Source organism: Strix uralensis, chromosome 28 (assembly GCF_047716275.1).
Source record: "Strix uralensis isolate ZFMK-TIS-50842 chromosome 28, bStrUra1, whole genome shotgun sequence".
NCBI lineage: Eukaryota > Metazoa > Chordata > Aves > Strigiformes > Strigidae > Strix > Strix uralensis.
This window is the reverse complement of record NC_133999.1, coordinates 1,215,651-1,234,491: the sequence shown is the minus strand read 5'-3', so window position 1 is coordinate 1,234,491 and position 18,841 is coordinate 1,215,651. Positions and strand designations below refer to the sequence as shown.

At 54.4% G+C, this 18,841-nt stretch overlaps 2 protein-coding genes across 4 annotated transcripts; both read right to left on the bottom strand.

The window, feature by feature from the left end:
- Positions 1-200: 200 nt before the first annotated feature.
- Positions 201-3,215, bottom strand: BRF2 (BRF2 general transcription factor IIIB subunit). The gene is made up of 4 exons (XM_074852231.1): positions 3,011-3,215; positions 2,408-2,467; positions 1,763-2,084; positions 201-1,132 (listed from the first exon to the last, which is right to left on the bottom strand). Exons 1-4 carry the CDS (start codon positions 3,162-3,164, stop codon positions 439-441), a joined length of 1,230 nt encoding a protein of 409 aa, XP_074708332.1. The 5' UTR covers positions 3,165-3,215; the 3' UTR covers positions 201-438.
- A 784-nt stretch (positions 3,216-3,999) lies between these two features.
- RAB11FIP1 (RAB11 family interacting protein 1) lies at positions 4,000-18,647 on the bottom strand. 3 transcript variants are annotated; one of them, XM_074852080.1, is made up of 6 exons: positions 18,307-18,647; positions 14,791-15,233; positions 13,534-14,326; positions 10,293-12,599; positions 9,019-9,124; positions 4,000-7,189 (listed from the first exon to the last, which is right to left on the bottom strand). In XM_074852080.1, exons 1-6 carry the CDS (start codon positions 18,645-18,647, stop codon positions 6,971-6,973), a joined length of 4,209 nt encoding a protein of 1,402 aa, XP_074708181.1. In that variant the 3' UTR covers positions 4,000-6,970. The 3 variants fall into 3 exon arrangements, with proteins under 3 accessions (XP_074708181.1, XP_074708182.1, XP_074708183.1); XM_074852081.1 differs by lacking the exon at positions 18,307-18,647 and adding an exon at positions 17,118-17,342; XM_074852082.1 differs by lacking the exon at positions 18,307-18,647 and adding an exon at positions 15,991-16,643.
- Positions 18,648-18,841: the final 194 nt, after the last annotated feature.

The following is an 18,841-nucleotide window of genomic DNA, read 5'->3' as shown; positions in this document are numbered from 1 at the left end:
CACAAGAAGGTGAGACCTGGAAAAGCCGCAGCAGCGCTACGGAAAAGCAGCGTCAGTGAAGGTGCTGGAGACCTTCCCCCGGGCCTCACCCCGCTGTAAGGCCTCACCCGACTCGGCCCCAACGCCGCCCCGCAGGGCTGGGACGCACCAAAACACCTTTTAGCAGAGGCTGCAAAGAGAGAGAACCCCAAAACCCGCCCTGGCACCTGCGCTCCTGTTTATTTCTAACAGAAATGTAACACAGCCCAAAGCAGTCACTCCAGACAAAGCCCCGTTTTGGTCCAGAACACGAAAGAGGACAGAGCCCGCTCCCTCCCCACAACCCCGCTCCCTTGTCCAACTGTCCCTGCGGTGTGCGACGGCTCTGTCAGCATCAGGTTTCACACTTTTGGTCCCGCAGTCCCTGCGGCCTCGGGCCCACGCTGGGGACGACCATCCTCACAGCCAGGCCTGGGCCTTCCTGAAGGCCCGGATCTCCTCTGGGCCCCGCAGGTACTGCTCGATCTCGCTGTCGGAGATGGGCTCCTCACCGGTGACGGCAGAGTCCGAAGCGCTCGGGGCTGCCGTGCGCAGCCTCTTCCTCGGATTGATAAGGCAGGGTGGCAGCAAGGGCCGGCGTTTCCCTCCTGAGGGACAGCCCTCCCCCTGCGCTGCTGCTCCTGCCGCCCCGGGAGAGCCAGGGGAGGCCTCACCCGGGGCCGCGGCACGCTGCTCCTCCTCATCCTCCGGGCAGAAGGCGTTTTTCAGCAGGAAAATTCGGTGTTGCAGCAGGTCCCCGATGTGCTTGACCACCGTTTTCTTGTCCATGTTAAACACCCTCAGCCAGGCGAGCTGGGAGGCCATTCTCAGGAGGATCTCGAGAAGCTCCTTCAGCCTCAGGTGCGCCGGCGGCGGCAGGTCGACCCCCGCCAGCTTGCAGAACCGTGTCAAGGTGCAGGCGAGGCGGGCGGCGGGCTGCAGCGACTGCCACGACAGGAATGCCGCGGCCGTGACGATGGGAATAGGGTGCCTGCCGGTCACCAGCCACGTCTCGCTGGCCAGCTCCACGATCTGCATCGTTCGGGCGACCACCTTCTCCTTGTTCTCCACAAACGGGGCAGGGACGTCGGCCGTGTGCTGGAACAGCCGAAAACTGAAAGAGCATAGAGTCCGTCGTCAGCAGCGGGGCACGGGGACGCCTCGGCTGGCAGCGCCTCAGCAACCCAGCTCGGCGTGGGAGCAGGGCTGTAAGGTCCTTTAGGACAAACACCCCCCCACCCTGCGAAGGGCCCGCGCTCCAAATGGAGGAGAAAGGGGCAGGAAGAGAAGAATCACAGCCCAGACTGCAGGAGGCACAAAAGGCACCACAGTCGGTAAAATCAGTGGGCTGTCAGCAAACACCAGCCCTGCTGACATCCCCCTCTGGGCGGCTCTGCTGCGCTACGATCGCTGGCTGGAGCGAGAACTCGATGGAATTTGTCTTTCTAGGGACAACAGAGTGCACTCCCACATTGCGAATTGTAGATGCTGCTGCACCAGCACTGCCAGGCAGCCTAAGAGGCGCCCAGGAGATATGTCCCCCTCAGCACACGGGGCTGCGAATACTTTTCCAGATGATCTGGTTTTGCCTTAGAGCACTCGGCAACAACACGCCCATGTAGCAGCACAGGTCACCCTGTCTGCACTCGTGGACTTCTGCCCTGGCCACAGCTGCGTTTCAGAAGCTTTTCCACCCACTGGTGTCAAACACAGACTCTGAAACGGCTGAAAGGGGCCCCCTTACCTGTTCAGGTGGGTCTTCACCAGATCCGCCAGGCTCAGGGCCGGCACAGAGAGCCCGAGCTCTTTCTGAAGGCTCAGGTAGACGCTGGCAAACAGCTCCTGCTTCGCGTAAAGGAGGGAGCAGATCGTCCCCATCGTCAGGGGCCAGTTGTGCTGTCGACAAGTCACGAAGACGCAGCAGCCCCCCAGGAGCTCCTTCTTCTCCAGACTGACCAGGTGGAAGGAGGGGTGCTGCAGAGCTCTCTGGACGTACGACACCGCCGTCTCCTCAAACACCGTCGGGAGCTGGAGGACTTTACAGAGATCCTGGACCCGCCTGATCCCTGTGAGAAGACACTGGTCTTAAAGATCAGCTCCAGCAGTTTCTGATACACTCCCCTCCTCGATATTACGGCACAGCCAGCATTCACCCAGCCCCAGGCACAGGCAGGAGAACAGCCCAGCGTGAAAATATCTCCCAAGTCCCTTAGTGCGGTGGTTTGCTGAAGGCAGGCACTGGCTGGACGCAGAACCAACTGCCACCTTCATGCTTTACTGCCAGCTCTGAAGGCTTTTACTGTTTTAGAGAGCATTAGAAACACGTTCAACAAACTAGAGCAGCAGGAGAGAATCGGTGTGTGAAGGAAAGCGAATGGCACGCTCTTACCTCGCTGCAGGCAGCGGCTCAGCTGCTCTTTCTGGCCAGTGCTCTGGGAATAGGCCACCTCTGAAAAACAGGGAGTGTTAGGCCAGACAGTCTCGCAGTCACCCTGGGGGACGGTGCCAGGTAGATTCTGGGCGAGCAGATGCCCATTATCAGAACCGACAGGTCTTTGAGGCCACTAAACTAGAGCTGGTAGCACAGGTTAAGTGCTCGTGAGGAGCAGGATCCCTTCAAGACATCCCAGAACCAGCAAGTGGCCTCGGGGCTACTCCACAACGCTTTTAAGAGACTTAAATGGCACAGAGCAGCTCACCACCGGTTCCAAGCCTCAAACCTGGCAGAGAAGCGCTGGGTTTTCGCTTCGGGAGGGAGCGGGGAAGCGGCTGCTCTGACCAGGGCCCGGTGTGGGAGGACACAACCCCCGGGCCGACTAAAATGGCCGCGTGGGGAGCGCTTGGTTGCTCAGACCGACTCGGAACGGTCAAAACAAGCTTTTCACCGGCAGTTTTGCCCCAGGCCGACTGCAAACGCTGCCGGGACGCTCTCCCCGCCGTGCCGGTGACCCCGGCGGGGGAAGAACCGCGGGGACGGCGGGCGCGGCCGCACCTCGGAGATGCTCCTCCTCGGCGTAGGTGGTGGTGAGGAGCCCCTCGGCGAGGACGCAGCCGCAGGCGGCGCAGACCAGCTGCTGCTGCGCGTAGTGCGAGTCCTCCACCAGCGCCGCGGAGCCGCAGCCGGGGCAGCTGCCCCGCGCCGCCATCCCGGGGGGAACGGCCGAGGGCAGCGGAGCGCTGAGGGGACGGACGCGGGGGCGGGGCGGGGCGCTGAGGCGGGGACACCCGGCGCCGCCCACCAATAGCGGCGCCCCCCCGCGGTCCGTCCCGCCGCCCGCCCGGCCGAGGCCCCGCCCCCGCCCGCCGCGTTCCGGGCGCCGCGAGTTCCGCCCGGGCGGACCCGCCGTCCCCGGGCAGCCGCGGAGGGGCCGCGGAGGGGCGGAGCGGAGCCGCGCTCCTCGCTCGGGGGGCAGCGCCGAGCTGTGAAAACCGGCCCTCGGGGGACTCAGCCGCAGCTCGTGGGCCCCGGCCGCGCCGGAGCTCTCAGGGCCCAGCCCCATCGCGGCCCCCGTGTGCCGGGGGGCGGTGGGCGGCCCCCCCCGCCCCTCAGGAGGGGGAGGAGGAGGGCGAGGACGGCACTCGGGGCTCCCGCGGCGCGGGCAGGTTTGGGGCTAAATGGCCCCGAGACAGCGGGAGGCTGATTTCCACTTTTCATCCCCTGCCCACAATTTCAGAGCCATCACCATTAGGGCTGGGACCGGGGTCACTGAACTGGCTCCTGGCCGAGAACCTTTCACACATTTTTTTTTTTTGCTTCACAGAAACTCTCGATTCTCGTGATGCGGATGAGCTCGTCCATCAGGTTTCCCCACCCCGCGAGGTGTTTACCGTGAACTTCCTGCACAGGCAGCTCGCTGGGATGGAACCAGCCCAAAAATACCTTGAGGATGAGGAGTTTTGGGCAGCAGAGCTGGTCACGAGGAGGGGATGAGGCCCTTTCGAAACCGCTCTTTCAGGAAAAAAACAATGTGATCAGAACACTGGATTTAAGGTATATTTATTTTAGTGTTCCATGAAACCAAAAGGCATTTAAAAACAAATAGGTACCCATGCTAAAAGCAGACAGCATAAACAGGGAGAAATACATTCCGATCCTTCAATAATAAAACAATACATTTGATTCTTAAGGCCCTTAAAGCCAAGGTGAAGCACGGACATAAAATGCCGTCCCCTTAGGCCAAAGAAAGGCTTTAACTGGCATTGCCGAGACCGAGGTGCAAGGTCTGCGTGCGACGCTTTCACGGCCGTGGAAGTCAAAGCGTGGCCGGTGTGGGACCGTGACCCCGCAGCAGGCTCCACGCCTGCGACCACCAGAGAGAACCACCCCGGGGCAAAACCCAGCCACGACCCGCGGTCCACCTCAACGGACACGGCTGTAGCTGGCGAAAAAGCTGCCAGGAGAGGATATTACAAGTTTTAAGGCTTCACCTCCGAGGAGAACACTTAAGAGCACGTATCACGCTTCGTTTCGGTGTATGTAGCACTCTTGCCACCAGGAATTCAGAAAATCCATACTCCAAAAGCATCGCACGCAGCACCACGGTGCCTTCAGCAGCCAGCGACTCAGTAGTACCGATATTGCTTTAAAATGAGCAAAAAGCAAAGAGTGCAGTCTTGCTTCCCACATGCCCAGTTATGACTAACAATAATACCACTTTTTTGGAACCGTTGAGCCACTGTTCAAAGGCACAGCTGGTTTTTCCAACTCTCAGACCTAGAACATCAGAAAGCTGTGGAATAAAGTCTAGAAGACAAGTTTGTTAGTGGGGTATAGGCAACTATTTATTTCCAGAGATCCACTGAGGCACAAGGAGGAAACAAATTAATCCTTCATCTTCCCCACTATTTCAAGGCACGAGAAGCAGCAGCAGTGTTCAGTAAGGCCAACCAGTACCAGTCAAAATTAAAAACACCAGCCAGGAGCTGAAGATGCCGCTAAGACCTGCGTTTCAGACCCATCATTCACAGAAGAGGGTACAGTAGAAAAGAAATAACCCCCTCACTGACGACATCCGCTCAAATAAAAATAAAACTAGAGAAAAGTACCCGAAGTCTTAGAAGACTCTTAATGCTTAAGGCTTGTTTCAGCTCGAGCTTCCCGTGAAGGACAGCTCTGTCAGAAAAGCTCCAGACTTTGGTAGTTAGTTTACAGTAATAAAAAGCTAATTAACAGCATTTTTTGAATTTTCCAATGAATGTATACATCTCTAGGCAAATATATTAAACTACTCTTCACTACAAAAATACAGTATTTGAGAAATCTCCAGCAGTTTTCAGTGTTATATATGAAACTATATGAAAATAGTTACCATATGAAAATAGTAAGCAGACTACTAAGAGGTTGATAGTCGATCAGCTGGTCTAGTCCCTCAATAAAGTGCTTTGCTGTAGAAAGACTGAGTTAGAACCTCACCCCTTTCGAGCTAAGCCAGGAATGACCCAACAGACCCTTCCGGAGGCAGGAGCGTTTGCTTTGGTCCTCTGCGACCCACTCTTTCAGTATTTCAACTTTCTTCTAAACCTTTTTTACGGACTCTCGCAACCCTGAGAAATCCCAGAGATGCACAGAGGCATCTGATTTTTTTTTGATCTTTGACAAGAGCTTGCCGAAAAAGCCAGATCTAGTTTTTCAGTGGAGGAGGCCGTTGTGGTGGCTGCTCGGCAGCGCCACGTCACCGTTCGCTGTCCGATGAGACGGGCGGGAGAACATCCCTGTCTCTATCGAGCTGCAAAGCGGCCTCACGGTAAGGAAGCGGACTGAGAGGTGTTGATTGTTTAGCAAAACCAGCACTCTCTCAGCTCTGTGGAATTTTCATTCCATTCTGAGCAGCAAGTCACAAAGCAAACCAAACCAGACCCGAGCACCAGTGCCGTGACTGCTCCCACCCCCAGGGGAGGGCGATTTGGTTCCTCTCCTGGCTGTATAAGGAATGCACAAAAGAAAGTGTTGTAAGGCTGATCGCCTTTGAAGGTCGTTCCAAGGTAAGCCCCAGCTCCAAAATCCAAGATATTTAAATCTAATAAACTGCAGCGGTGTAGAAGGAAAATCGTCACAGAACTCCCACACAGCAAGAGACACGGGCCACGCACGTGTACGGTGAAATCCACACCTAGTTAAGACTACAGGAGCCAGGCGTACCTTTGCCTCCCTCATTTGAACGACCTTTGAATCAGGAATTTGAAGCCTGTAAGAGAACAGCCTCCGATTTAAAATGCACCTTCGGCCCCAGTTCATTGCTACCATTCCTATGGTAGACAAACGTACCACGACATCTCAATGTTCCCTATAACAAAAAAGCCTGTAAACCTTCCCCTTGGAGAACTGCTTTGAAACAATATGTACTTTATGAGATCAGCTAAGCTTTGCTTCTTCCTCTCCAGGCTAAGGTTTAACTTGCATTCAACTTTCAGGGCATTAATTACTTTTAAAATCCAGCTCACAGCCCTGGTCTGAAGCACACATCTTTGGACTTCTCCAGTGTAGTTATTAATTTTTTTTTTTTAAAAACAATCAAATCCTCAAGCACAAGATTTCATATTGCACTACAACCTAAGGTATGGAAAGAAGAGTAATCGATCTATCAAAGCTGCTACAAAACAAAACCATTTAAAAAAAAAAAAACTTCATAAAGGATCATCAGTGCCTTGCTGGCAAGCAAAACACATCAAAAACCCCTCATCCTTCCTACCACAGTCAGCCTTTGGATTAGATGCCTGAACGAATCTTCCCAAAGAATGGAAAGAAACCAAAAAATAAATATGATAAGTTGACTCCACTTCTGGACTCCATATACAAGACCTGATGTAACTACTAACCAAACTGAGAGTTGCTCAAGGCAGAAACAGGAAAGAGGTCATTTTCTGTGGGCAGCACAACCGGTACCACCTACTTCACATCGTCTCCTTATTAATCAAACTCCGCTGGCGGGACTTCAGTCCTTTGTTCAAGCTTTCACATCTTTCCAGCTTTTTTGTTTCCAGACGTTGAAACACGAAGAATGTTGGGGGTTTCTTCCATGACTCTGACAAGCAAGTTATCGATGTAGTCTTCGAGCTCACGTACCTGGAGATCTTTCTTGGTAATTGTATCCTTCTGTTTCAAGACCAGCTGGATCAGCTCATCGTGTGTTAGCTGAGCATAAGCGTAGGCAGGATCTGAAGGATCGTATTTCTGAGAGAGGGAGGAAAGGCAGGGTCATTACAGACATACAGGCATTTCCAAATAGCAGCACAATGGTATCTGGTAGCTGGCTTGGGGGATTTAAAGCACCAATGAGCAACTTTACACAGAGCGTTTGCAGAACCACAGCTGCTCTTCAGAAGTATTACCGTGCTTGGTATCTTTTAAAAAATTAGTTCCATCCAAAGGATGTTTCGGAACATCAATCACCAGCACTTTAGGATCAGGAAGAGCCGGCTGCTCAGAGCCAAGCTGCACAACAGCCAAGGCACTGACGACAGGGAGCGGCTGGCAGGCCAGGCAAGCTTTCTGCTACAGAGCACCTTTGGGCCGTTAGCAAACCCAGCCTGGAAAAATTCATACGAAACACTATCTACTCATGCACTCCCAGGATGCGGAAGAGCTTTTCAAAAGTACCTGGAGGAAAAAAGAGTAACTGCCTCAGAGTCAGCGTGTGCTACTTGTGGCACAGAGACACGATTTACAGAGCTTAGGCAGCCTTGTCCAGAACAGAGGGCAGGCTCAGAGCAAGGCGGACGGTAACCAGGCCATTGGTTTTAGCATAAAATCTTTGCACAATGTCAGTTCTGTAATTTAACTCTTCTCCAATTTACTTTGAAAGAATGTCCTGCTGACTCCAGGCGAAGACACATGGAGGTTACAGCCGTGCACCATCAACTGCCATCGTTTGCAGACGAGCACCGGGACAGATACGGTTTAAAACATACCAAAGGCCAGGAACGCCAAATTCAGGTGAAGCAGCAATAAACACCCACCTAGGCCTTTGGCATTTCCTTCTTACTGTAGGTATCGCTGTGAAAACACAACACAGCTTCTCTGAAAAGTTTGCTTTTAACTTTTAAGCAAATCTGATGGGTACTCAGCAGCTTCTGCCAGTTCCTCCAGCCACCTCCTGGGACGTGAAACCAGAACTCCAGCCCAGGCTTTTCTTTCCCAGAGAGCACGTGTACAACAGGCTCGCGTGACTGCACCAGGCACGACTTCTTATGCAGAACAGAATACTAATTACACGTTTTCAACTCATTCAGAATAGCAGCTCGTCAGTTTGATTCATCTCACTCGCATTTTCTTCTTTCCCACTTAACGCCAGAAGGAGGCACTGCAGTTATTTCGGTACTAACTTTTCATTTTCCCCAAAAAACCCTTAGAGACAATAACGGTACCCAAGGTTTTTCCCTGCTGACCCAGAGACGCTTCTAGCCATTCTGATCAACGTGGCTTTTAAGCTACACCTCAAGCCTGGAGGTCTCTTTTGAGGCCAAGATTATGCAAAAAGCTCCTTTAAATCTGCGTTTTGAGGCCAAGATTATGCAAGCTGCACAGCTACGCTTTCAGGAAGCAGCCGTGCCTTAGTGGCAGGCGCCTGCTCTCTCGCTCTGCACAGGGTATTAACACAACACGTTACAAGGCAACAGCCACCCCGAGGTTATTTTTCCCACCTTCTCAGCTTTAAAAGCCACATACTTATTTCAGGGTGAAAATGAGCTTTGGGGACTAATCACGTCTGACAATAGTGACTAATTTGTCCAATCTTCTGTGCAGATCCAAGTCAGGCAGCTCCCGGCACAAACTATAATTCTATTATAGATCAGTTTGCAAGAAAAAAAAAAAATTTAAAGACCGTCTCCACCTTTGGGGACTGACAAAAGGGAAGTTCATGCTCCCCACGGTCTAATAACCACAGTTCCTTTTCTGCTCAGGATATATGAGATGTGAGCCTATGCAAATTATCCTGAATACACGAACTCTGTTCAGTTTACTGCTTAACTTTTGGTTTAAAGTGCCACTGTCCCCCCTACCTTCACGTTCATCTCGAGCAGCTTTTCATTCATAGTGCTGATGACATTCAGGCTTTTACTTTGAGACTTGTTTGCTGTGGCATTCATTGGCTTCACAGGATGGAGTCTGTAACATTAAAACAGGCTCATGTTATTTAGGCAGTACATGTAACACCAGCACTACACAGATCTTCAGACTAAAAGCAAATACAGCAAGAAATTGGGGAAAATTCCCACCCTTATCTCCAGAGAGATAAGAGATTCAGCTTTGGGAAGACAAGGCATTTGTGTCTCAGCTAGAGGCTTTTTTTTAGGTATACCCCAGTTCTCTTTCTACTGTCCTTATCGACTTAAGGAGATAAAGCAGCAGTAACAAGGGACATCCGTCCTGAATGGTACGTCACAAAGAGAAGGCAGGTCTGTCTAGACGAGACGGCAGGACACGGCAGCAGTTACTCTGATCTCACACACTAGTGTTTGAGCCCGACTGCCCTAACGAGAACACATCTGTGGCTCTTGCAACATATCAAATGCATCTACTATCCCGGGACAAGCATGTATTACGCCTTTTCCAATCTGAACTTAGGCCATAAGCTGCCAAAAAGCACCATCTTCATTTGCTCGAGCAGGATTTAGAGTGCCAATTTTAATACAGGAAGAAAATTTTACTTGCATCTCGGCAAATGCTGGCCCAGAAGCGTCCCAGGCCCCCGACGGAGCTCTGCAGATAAAGGGCCGCGGGCTGACAGGTCGGCAGCGCTGTTCCTCGGGTCAGGCAGCGCAGCAGCGGCTGCAGAGAGCTCCAGAGAGCAGCCACGCGCTGGGGGCAGAGAGGGGCTTGAGCTGCGCTTCACTTCGAGGCTCAGGAGCCCCGTTCGGCCAGGAGAGGAAGCATCCTGGTTTATCAGGCTTCCTGGGACCGTTCTCCCTCTTCTGACAAGGGATGAATTGCAGCCCATTCCCCACTTGATGGGGTGACCCTGTTTCTTAAACCGTGACCAAGTGTCCCTGACATTTTTCCGAAGAGAATGTGATGAATGGCAGGTCCCCTGGAGCGCTCTGGGCACCCTTAATTACACCGATTTCTCTGGTGCCAGCAGTGATCCTACACTGGCACCACAGGCCCCGGGCCCCGACAGATCCACAGCCCAGAGGAAGTTACGGCTGGACGATGCCAGGTCACTGCAAAGCGCAGTAAATCCCCGCAGCTGGAGACAGCTCTGCGCTCAGAGAAGGAAACGCAGGGCTCACGTCAGCACGGAGACACTTTCCGTGTACTTCCCACGTTCTCTCACCTGTGCTTAGGAGACACGGTTTCACCACTCTGCTGAGTTTGGTTAGGGTATGTTTCAGAGGGTGAAACCCATGCCTGAAGAAGCTTCTTCTTGCCAGAATTTCCTGCTTTATCTGCGAAGCCCTCGGCTGTTGGCTTTTTCGGAGACTCTGCTCTACGACTTGGGGTGTCAGAGAGAGGGAAATGAGAGGAAGAGTAGGGCTGGCAAGGACTTGACAGGGAGGAAGAGGAAGCAGAAGGCTCAAAGAAGTCACACACTGCACGCTCCTCATCACCTGCACTTATTTTCAGTTCTTGTTTCTCAAAATGACTACTACGCTCCCTGGAATGAGACGTCATACCCAAGCCTGCGTCAGCTACCTGGTGACCGGCAGCGTGACCACCCGCTCGGGCGGGCAGCACGGGGGATCCGCTCGGCTCACCAGCACCAGGAGCGCTCCCTCCTCCTCCTCCCAGAGCAGCCGGGGTCACTTGGGTGCCAGCAGAGCGCTCTTGCAGCTCTTCATGCAAAGGCATTAAACCTAGGGACTGCTTTCCAGTCTCTGAAACGTTTTTATCACCTGCAGTGACACCACAGTTCTCCTGACAGTCACCCAGCAGCTCGTCATCGGAGCCTCCCTCCGGAATAACTGGAAGACCAGCCAGTTTGGAACCACGGTCTCCAGTAACGGGAATGGCAGACTTTAGAATTGTAAGACAGTCAAATAAATCGTTGTCACCTTCGTTTTTTAAACGCCTACTAGTGCTGTCATCTCTGAGCGTCACTGAAGGAGTGACAGTCTCTAATGAGCCACTGTGGGGGAGGCACCCGTGAGCATCTGAGGCTTTATCATGAGGTAATGGGAGCCCAGGCGCAGATTTTGCGCCATCACCTGAAAAATGCACATCACTGCTTAACTCACCAGCCGGAGAAACCGGCGAGCACTTCTTCGGAGTTAAAAACAGCCGAGGTGCTGGCTTCGGGGCCCCACCGCCAGCCCCGCCCCCCCCGGCTTCCCGAGGGGACGGCGCGCAAGTTCCCCGGGTTGGTTTGGCAGCTCCTACTTGAGAAAATGAGTCATTTTTATCAAGCGGAGCTGCTTGGGGCTCTAACACGGGCGCACACTCTTGCCATCTCTTTTCACCAAAGCTCTCCTGCTTCTCCTTCAGCTCACTGTCGGGGGAAGGCTGTTCAGCACCTGTCTCTGGCAAGAGGCCACCACTACACTTTGAGAGACTCACAAAGCCCTCGTCGTCCTTTGTGCCGGGCTCAGCATTTACACCACCTCCCTCCCCCCCACCCCGAGCAGCGGTCTCGCTGTTTCGGGTGGGACCTGTGCTGTCACTAGAGAGCTCTGATGGTGGGCAGCACCCCGCTTCCAGCTCACGAGCAAACCCTGCTCGCTCTCCTGCTGCACCTGAACCCGTAAGTAACATTTCACCGACATCAGAACACTGCTTTTCACCTTCCTGCCCACCCACATCCTCACCACCTGATGGAACGCCCTCCGACCCATCGGGGAGAAGGGACATGGATTCCCTGTTGTCTAGATTCCTGCTCCTCAAAGAAGTCTCAACCTGAAGCTGAGGAGAATCACGCTGCTTCTCTGGAGCCAGAGCAGGGTTGTCAGGTGTGAGAGGCTCCGATCCAGCTTTGCCATTACTAGTTAAAGCCACGTCTGAAGAGCTCCCCGAAGCACCGCGACTGGAGCGTTTCAGCTCAGCAGGGTGCTCTGCTGAGGAACAGTCTTCATCACGAGGAAGGCAGAAAGGGGAAGAGCTGGCAACAGCTTTAAAACCTGGCGCTACTGCTCCCCACCCGAGCTTGGACACAAAGGGATTATTGTCATTAAAATGACAATCAGAGGGGAGAGAAGGAGCAGGTGGGCGAGAGAGACCCCGGGAAGGCCCCGTATCAGAGCTTTCAGCACCGTGGCCCCATGAGCTCTGCCCCCACTCAGAAGCAAAAGGATTATTCCCACTACCAGAGACGTGCCCAGGAAGAGGCGCTTTGGGAACAGAGGCTGCAAGATGAAGGGATGGAGGGAAACGGGCAATTTGTTCGGGATCCAGGGCTGCGGATGCCCTGTCCCACTCAGCAGTAAAGGGGTTCTTGCCATTCAGAAGCTCTGCAGCAAAAGGAGGAGAAGTAAGAGATGCAGAACTAGTAACGTTCTCAGAGTCTGGCACTCGGACTTTCTGTCCCGTTTTAGAAATAAAAGGATTATTGTCACTACTGATACGGTGTACAGAAAGAAAAGCAGGAAGGGAATCAGGTGCAAGAGTAGGAAGCGTGGCTTTGGTTTCCTCCTCTGAAGACACGCCCAGTCTGCAAAAAGGGACAAAAAACTCGCATGTCACTTGTGGATGCAACACGAGGCAGGAACAGACAAGCGTTAGCACCAGACTCCATCAACTCCTAACGCTGGAGATGAGTTACACTTGCAAGAGACCCCAGAGCCTATCGGATAGACTGTGCACGCTTAAAGGCGTCTCTACAAAGCGCTCGATTTATGTCAGAGCACTTCTGCTGTAGAGTTCGCAGAGGTTACTGCGGTAGCTGCTTTTAAGCGCCATCTCATCTTCTGCACCCCAAGCAATTTGATTAGTATGACACTTCGTACGCAGGAGGTTTAAACATGAGAAGCACTGAAAATAAGGAGTTAGAAAGAGACACAAAATGTAGCCTTATTAGTAGGACACACCCATATATATATAAAAACCACACACACTTTTTTATATATATATAAATGAAGGATAAAGGAGCAGAATTTCCGAAAAAGCCTTGTGTATAAATTCACACAAACGCCCTTCACGTTGCTGTGAACAACGCCAAAAGCAGAAGGGCTCCAAGATTAACGCTTTTGAAGACCACAGCCAAATACAGAAGAGAAAAGTAGAGACGTTAGAACTGGTATTTCAGCCCCTGGGTACGTTCAGGCCGCAGAGCTCAGAAGAACGTTAGTTTCTGCAAAGATCCAGCAAGAAGAGTCACCCCTGCAGTACCTGCAGAGACGCTTGCGCTCAGAGAACCACTATTTCGGCATCGCTTACAAGGAACACCCCTCCATCGATCTCTTTTTCACACCGAGAAAGAACTCGGAGTTGTTATTTGTTATCAAAGCGCCCAAAGGCCAGGTGCAAACCACGGGCACCCTGCGGAGCGGGGCGCTCCTGCCGCAGGGGGGAGCAGCCCGGTTAAAGCCCGCGGCGCCCGCGGCTCATCGCGGTTTGCGTCAGCCTCTGAAGCAAACGCCACTGACCTGGGCTTGACAGCTTTGGTCTTCGCCGGCGCAGGAGCTTTTTCAGGTTTCCGTTCTTCCTCGAAAGGGTTGAGCGGCTGCTTATTTGCAAAGACCTCTTCTGCGCGGTGACTGTCTTCTGAAGGATTCCCTCTGCTTAAATCTGCTGGAATTTCAGGATGTTTGGCCTCTTGTTCACTCTTCGCTTCTGGAACTTTGTTCTCCTCATCCTGCAGGATCCTGCCAGGAATATTCTCAGCATCACTGGTCTTCACCAGCTCCTTCTTCCCAGTGACCAGGGAGAGCAAGGCAGACTTTTTGTGGTCCGTTTTTTTGGTCTCTTTAATAACCTCAACACTCGGAGGAACGCTGGTTTCCAGGTATTCTTCGCTGCCAAGCAATCTGTATGACGGCAAAGTCATAGATTTGAAGGTCTCCAAGGATGCAGACCCAGAGAAAGCATGACTAGGAGATGTTCTGCCCGTCTCTTCAGGTCCTTTAGTAGGTCTGGAAGACAGGTTCTCTTCTGAAGCAAAGAGCTGCTTCCTCCTGAAGTTGTGAGGAGAGGGGGAAGAGGCTGGAGTGTTGTCCTTGGTCGTGCTCTCTTCCATGTAAACGTGACTGCCGTTGATACACAGACTAGACTTGGAAACGGGATCGCTTTTGGATTTAAGGCCACTAAACAGAGAGAGCCCTTCTTTCTTGGTGTGGTTAGTGACTACTTGGTTGAGTTGCCTGCTGTCCAAAGTAGCTGTTTTACGAGATTTAAATACAGGAGGAGAGGACTTCTCTTCCAGGGCATTTCCAAAGGCTTCTGGAAGAAACAAACGGGGAGAAATTCAAGATGTGAGAACACCCTTTCCTCTGACACCCGCTACTGACAACCTCAGCGCTTCACCGTCATTAACGGATTGCGGCAACAACCCCCAGCGTGACTCTACCAGCCGCTTCCAAACCTTCTGGGTCCCCAACCCCCGCCAGCCCTCAGAGACAGGTCTCACGCGCCGTTCAATGACCTAAAACCACCACAGAGCACTTACCGTGGGCCGCGCCGCCAACGCGCGCAGCCAGCGCCCGCCCAGCCCCACGGTTTCCCCGATTCCCCCGGGTAAGCTTGGCCGCGTCTCCCGCCCGACGTGCACACCCACCACCGCGGGCAGAAGTGACTTTCTACGGATTTGTTCCGTGAGGAGAATTTAACTAGCGCTCTGAAAAGTGCGGGCAAACCTCTGGAGAAAGGCTTTGTGCTTCCCCAGCGCAGCGAGTGCCAATGCTCACTTTCTGAGGTCGGAGAGGTCTCGGACTCCTCGTCGTCCCATTGCGACTGGAAGTCACTGGGCCGGAGCCGAACCCTCTCGGTGACGGGCTGCTGCGTCGGCAGGACTGACATGGACTGGGAGAGGGAGGTCTTCTGCAGGCCAGGTTTGGAAAACAGCATTTTGAACTTCGATTTCTTCTTTTCCTTCTCGACTGATTCATCTTCGCTGTCAGCGGGGGAGTGAGTGGTGCTGGGAACGATGGCTGACGCCGTGTCGGAAAGGCCGCTGCTCCTCTTCCCCTTGAGCTTATCTTTGAGCTTGCCGAAGGGAGAGCGAGACTTGTCTTTCATGGACAGATCAAACATACTGGCTGTCATGTTGCTCCTCATGAACTGGATATCCACTTCGATCTCCCCTCTCTCCTTTTCCTTTTTCCCTGGTTTGGAGCGAAGCTTGTACCACCTGCAGAAACAACGAGATTTCTTTTAGTTCTTGAGAGGCACAGGTAATCTAGAACAGAGGATGTTTATGTTTTAAAAACCAAGTAAGTCTACAGCGTTAGGAAAAAAAAAGAAAAGCCTTTAATCTTACAACTACGTCATAATCATACAGCCTCAGGCCCCAAGGAAAACATTTCTTATCGCAAATAGAAAATTAGTAAAATTTGTTTTAAAACCCAGACCAGGAAAGGTTAAAAAAAAGAAGAAAAGAAACACAACATGGAATTCCTGTATTTCAGCTCAGCCACCCTCTTCTGTGCTTTTATCTGGCTTCCTGAAATCCGCAGAGGCTCGGACTTTGAAGTGGGTTCGAAAGAAGCTGACACTGGTACCAAGGAGCTTGCACACACGTCCCACGCCCTCATACCTTTCATTCCAGCTTCTTTTCAGTCACTATCTTAATGCCTCTTAAGCTAAGAAACCCCTAATCAACCCGAGGAGAGGCAAACCAAGCCTCACAGACGGGCTGGGGATTTCCACTCACCCCTCCCAGCTCGGGACTGGAGCACACCAGGACGGACATTCCCCACAGACAAAACCTTCCCCCTTTTTGGAAAGGCAGCTCCACAACATCGAGCGCTGCCCATCAAACGCGCGCTCAGGGTATCCTAAACTGCAAACCCACCCTCCGCACGCCGCTATCGCACGTGCCCAACTAACCACCCGATAACACTCAAACCACAGTAGGGCTGGCAAAGAAAATTATCAGCGCTGCACACCAAGATTTTCCGTCTATCGCTGGAGCCGCAGAGCTCCCGACTCCACAGAACCGGTAGGAAAAGCCGCCCGGAAAACGCCGGCGTCTCCCTCCTCACCGGCTGCTGCACGGAAAATAAGGGAAGCGAGCAGAGCCTGATCTGCCTCCCATCAGACTGGCACTCCCGTCCTCTGAAGGTGCCCTGGAAGCGGTGACAGAGAATGGGAAAGGCGAGCTGCTTCAGAGAAAATTCAAAACTAATGAGCATTAACTGGAGGAGATGAATTCCGAAATCTGCTACTGAGAAACACACGAGAGGGAAATGACGCTCAAGCACCACGCTCCAGGTCGATGTTCAGACCCGACACCAGCACCAGGGAAGGGCTTTTATAAGATGTTTGGCTTTGTCAGGTCCCTACAGCCGCAGTCCCGCAGCGGCAAGCCAGCACGGGGCACTTTTGTTCTAAACCGCGTGATTTCTGGGAGCATCCTGCATTCGCACGGTGCCACAATTCATTCTGCACGCTCTCTGCCCCGGGGAAAGCGCAGGCCCTGCTCTAACAGCACCCAAAATGCAAACTACGTGTTCAGCGAAAGGCGGCTTAGCCCTGACACGGGGCCGTCGCGCGGAGAAGCACGGTAAATAACGTACCCACAACCTCCCCGCCAAAACTCCAAAATATAAAATCTTATTAATTCATTATGTTGGTGTGCACCTGTCAACCAACGCGCGTTTATTTTCCAAATAAAACCAGCCCTTTGTGGCTAGACATCACAGCAGCGAAGCCATGACAAAAGAAAAAGGCTTCAAACAGGAAATCAAGGGCTGGGGGGACGACACCAACAACTGGAAAGATCTAAAGTTTTCCCAGGAGCATCAAAGTTATATTTTCTTTCCCCCCCCGCCCCCTCAATTTTCCTTTGACCCAGACACAAAGAAAGGAGCCTGGGATGACCCACGGCGCTCGCCTCACTGGCCGACTCCCTGAACTCTGCGGGCTGACGGCACATCCCCCTCCGCACTGTAAACACATTAGTGCTTGACACAACCTTAACGACGGCCACGTTCTAATTAAGGCTTCATAAACCCCGACGGCCCGTCAAGAAACACGACGCAGATCTCAGCGTTGGCCGAGCCGGTGTTAATACCTGGATCTGCTCGGGTGAGCAAGAGGAAGGTGACTCACCCGCCACCACAAGCCACATTACAAGGTGCTGACTCCCAGTAAAACCCTCCCAGTAACCGCCCGGGGACTCCAGCACAGCCGTCCCGTGTTTGTGTTCAAAGGAGCAGGTATGACACAGAGCTGGCGCCCGGCGTTAAAGGTCTCCCAGGTCGGTGTCCTGCTGACAGCAGTGAAGCCAGCCCGCGGGTTACCGACTCTCACACGCGCTCTAAGTATTTATTAAAAAAAAAAATACGTCAACAGCTGGCTGTAGCTGCGGTCGTTCTCTGTCAGAAGGCAAAAGCATTTCAAAGACGTGAAGTTTCTCGGGTCAGTCTGGCTGTTCCCAGCGTACGCTGTCAGCGCTCGTGTGTAAATATTTAAAAATTAAAGCCAAGCGCGAGGCAGAACTGCCTGAACAACCACCGGCTGCGTCTCCGCGGCAGCCGCAGGCGCCAGGACCCCCAGGCCTCTTCCCAGAGGGGAGGCACCCCCGAGCTATGGGACCCTGCCCCGAGGGGTCACCCCATGGGCCCTCCCAGGGCATCAGGGGGTCTCCATAGGGCACAGGGGTCCCCCACAGACCCACACACACCCGTGGGGCACAGGGACATCCCACGGGGAACTGCGGTCCCCCCATCCCTCTCCCCAGGCCCCGTGGGGCACACAGGGCCCCCCCAATCCCTCTCCTCGGGTCCCGGGGAGCACAGAGCACCCCCAGTTTTTCTCCCCAGCCCCTGTGGGGCACAGAGCCCCCCCCAAACCCTCTCCCTGGTTTCCCCAGCCCTCTTGGGGCACAGAGCACCCCCCAATCCTTCTCCCCCTATCCCCCATCCCTCTCCCCTGCCCTCGTGGGGCACAGAGCCCCCCTAGTCCCTCTCCTTGCACCCCCGATCCCTCTCACCGGCTCCATGGGGCACAGAGCCCCCCCCAACCCCTCTCCCCGGCCCCCCCATCCCTCTCCCCAGCCCTCGTGGGACACAGAGCTCCCCCCAACCCCTCTCCCTGCACCCCCCCATCCCTCTCACCGGCTCCATGGGGCACAGAGCCCCCCCAGCCCCACTGCCTGGTCTCCCCATCCCTCTCCCCCGTTCCCCCACAGCACAGAGCCCCCCCCCCAGTCCCTCTCCCCGGCCCCCGTAGGGCCCAGAGCCCCCCCGCCCCGGGCCCACCTGGAGTCCCGCCGGCCGCCCTCGGCCCTCAGCGCCGCCAGATCCACCTCGGCGCGGCCCAGGAACTTGTCGAGGCCGACGAGGGCGCGGTGCAGCACGGTGAGGCGCAGGGCGGCGGCCCGCGGCGGCGGCGGCAGCTCGAAGGTGGCCTCCTCCCGCCAGACCGGCTGCCCCTGGCACCGCTCCGCCACCGACGTGGAGAACTTGTCGCGGCCCAGCGCCATCACGGTGTAGGCATCGCTGCCGCCGCCGCCCGCCGCCGCCTTGGCCCGCAGCCCCCGCGCCCGCAGCACCGTCACCTGGACGTGGGTGGGCGCCCAGGCCGGGGCCGCGCCGGACATGGCGGCGGGAGCGGGGGGGATCGAGGGGGAGCGGGAGCGGAGCGGGGAGGGAGCGGGGGGGGGGAGCGGGAGCGGAGCGGGGGGAGCGGCGCTGCCCGGTGCGCGGCCCCGGTGCGCTCCCGCCCCGCCCGATCGCCCCGCCCCTCTCGCGAGAGCAGGGGGCGGGGCCTGCGGGAGGGGCGGGGCCTGGAGGT

Bases quoted from the DNA above. Each gene is read 5' to 3' on its own strand.
- BRF2 (XM_074852231.1), bottom strand. From the start codon at position 3,164: ATGGCGGCGCGGGGCAGCTGCCCCGGCTGCGGCTCCGCGGCGCTGGTG. The intron at 2,085-2,407 runs GTAAGAGCGTGC...GTCTTCTCACAG, and splicing joins GAGCCGCTGCCTGCAGCGAG to GGATCAGGCGGGTCCAGGAT. The intron at 1,133-1,762 runs GTAAGGGGGCCC...ATGCTCTTTCAG, and splicing joins GTGAAGACCCACCTGAACAG to TTTTCGGCTGTTCCAGCACA.
- RAB11FIP1 (XM_074852080.1), bottom strand. From the start codon at position 18,647: ATGTCCGGCGCGGCCCCGGCCTGGGCGCCCACCCACGTCCAGGTGACG. The intron at 14,327-14,790 runs GTGAGCATTGGC...TGTTTCTTCCAG, and splicing joins GACCTCTCCGACCTCAGAAA to AAGCCTTTGGAAATGCCCTG. The intron at 12,600-13,533 runs GTCAGTGGCGTT...CCCTTTTTGCAG, and splicing joins ACCAAAGCTGTCAAGCCCAG to ACTGGGCGTGTCTTCAGAGG.